This window comes from Glycine soja, chromosome 18 (genome assembly GCF_004193775.1).
Source record: "Glycine soja cultivar W05 chromosome 18, ASM419377v2, whole genome shotgun sequence".
Taxonomy (NCBI): Eukaryota; Viridiplantae; Streptophyta; class Magnoliopsida; order Fabales; family Fabaceae; genus Glycine; species Glycine soja.
In genome coordinates this window covers 12255854-12257344 of record NC_041019.1, presented here as the reverse complement: position 1 = coordinate 12257344, position 1491 = coordinate 12255854, and the positions used below count along the sequence as shown (strand labels likewise).

The 1491-nt window shown below is 42.3% G+C and overlaps 1 protein-coding gene across 1 annotated transcript; it reads left to right on the top strand.

The window, feature by feature from the left end:
- Positions 1-306: 306 nt before the first annotated feature.
- Positions 307-1245, top strand: LOC114396934. Its single transcript, XM_028359096.1, has one exon. It carries the CDS (start codon positions 307-309, stop codon positions 1243-1245), a length of 939 nt encoding a protein of 312 aa, XP_028214897.1.
- The last annotated feature ends 246 nt before the right edge of the window (positions 1246-1491 follow it).

The following is a 1491-nucleotide window of genomic DNA, read 5'->3' as shown; positions in this document are numbered from 1 at the left end:
AGAGCGCAAGAAGAAGAAGAGAAAGCTGAAGAAGACCAGTCTGAGGAAGGAAGGGCAGATAAAGAAGAAGAGAATGAAGAAGAGGATAAAAAGAAGAAAGAACAAATAAAGAAGAAGGTCTTAACCTATAAGACCAAAAGTTAGCTAGCTCGAGAGGCTAGGAAAGAAGAGCCACCAGCCCTTTTAAAGGAGCCTCCATATCCTTTAGTGTCGTCAAAGAAGAATAAGGAGCTCTACTTCAAGCATTTCTTGGAGATATTCAAGGGGCTGGAGATAACTATGTCATTTGGGGAAGCTTTGCAGTAGATGCCGCTCTACACCAAATTCATGAAGGACATTCTCACCAAAAAGGGGAAGTACATTGATAATGAGAGCATTATAGTGGGAGGCAACTGCATTGCGGTGATACAAAGGAACCGACCCAAGAAATTTAAAAACCCTGGGAGTGTGACAATCCCTTGCACCATAGGGAATGAATCAGTAGGGAAGGCTCTCATTGACTTAGGGGTAAGTATCAACTTGATGCCCCTATCAATGTGTAGAAGAATTGGAAACCTGAAGATAGATCCTACCAAGATGACGCTCCAGCTCGCAGATCGATCAATCACCAGACCATACGGGGTAGTGGAAGATGTCCTCGTCAAAGTCCGCCACTTTACTTTTCCGGTAGATTTTGTCATCATGGACATAGAAGAAGATAAAGAGATTCCTCTTATCTTAAGCAGACCCTTTATGCTAATTGCCAACTGCGTGGTAGATATGGGGAATGGTAATCTGGAAATGAGTGTCGATGACCAAAAGGTAACCTTCAACCTTTTCGAAGCAATGAAATACCCAAAGGAATATAAAAGGTGCTTCAAGGTGGAGGAGGTCGATAAAGAAGACATCGATGCTCTTCAAACCACACAAACTTCACTGGAGAAAGCTTTGATCAATGTTGTAGATTGTCTAACCAGTGTAGAGGAGAAGGATCTAAGGTCTTACTTAAAAGACTTAGATCATGAAGAAGATATTCTTGTAGGGGGGACTAGTTTTGAAGAATTGAAAAATGGGAGTCCATCCAAGAAGACCAAGATGGAGCTAAAAATCTTACCCAACCACCTAAAGTATGTGTTCTTGGTGGAGAACGAGACCAAGCCTGTGGTGATCAACAGTAAGCTAACAGTAGAGGAAGAAAACATGTTGGTAGAGGTCCTTAAGAGACATAGAGAGGCAATAGGGTGGCACATATCAGATCTAAAATGAATCAACCCTGCCTATTGTATGCACAAGACAATGATGGAAGAAGACTATAGACCAGTTAGACAACCCAAGAGAAGGCTCAACCCATTAATGAAGGAAGAGGTGCTCAAGCTTCTAGAGGCTAGGCTTATCTACCCCATTTCTGACAGTGCTTAGGTAAGCCCAGTTCAGGTGGTACCAAAGAAAGAGGGCATGACAGTCGTTCAAAATGAAAAGAATGACCTAATCCCAATAAGGACTATCAATGGC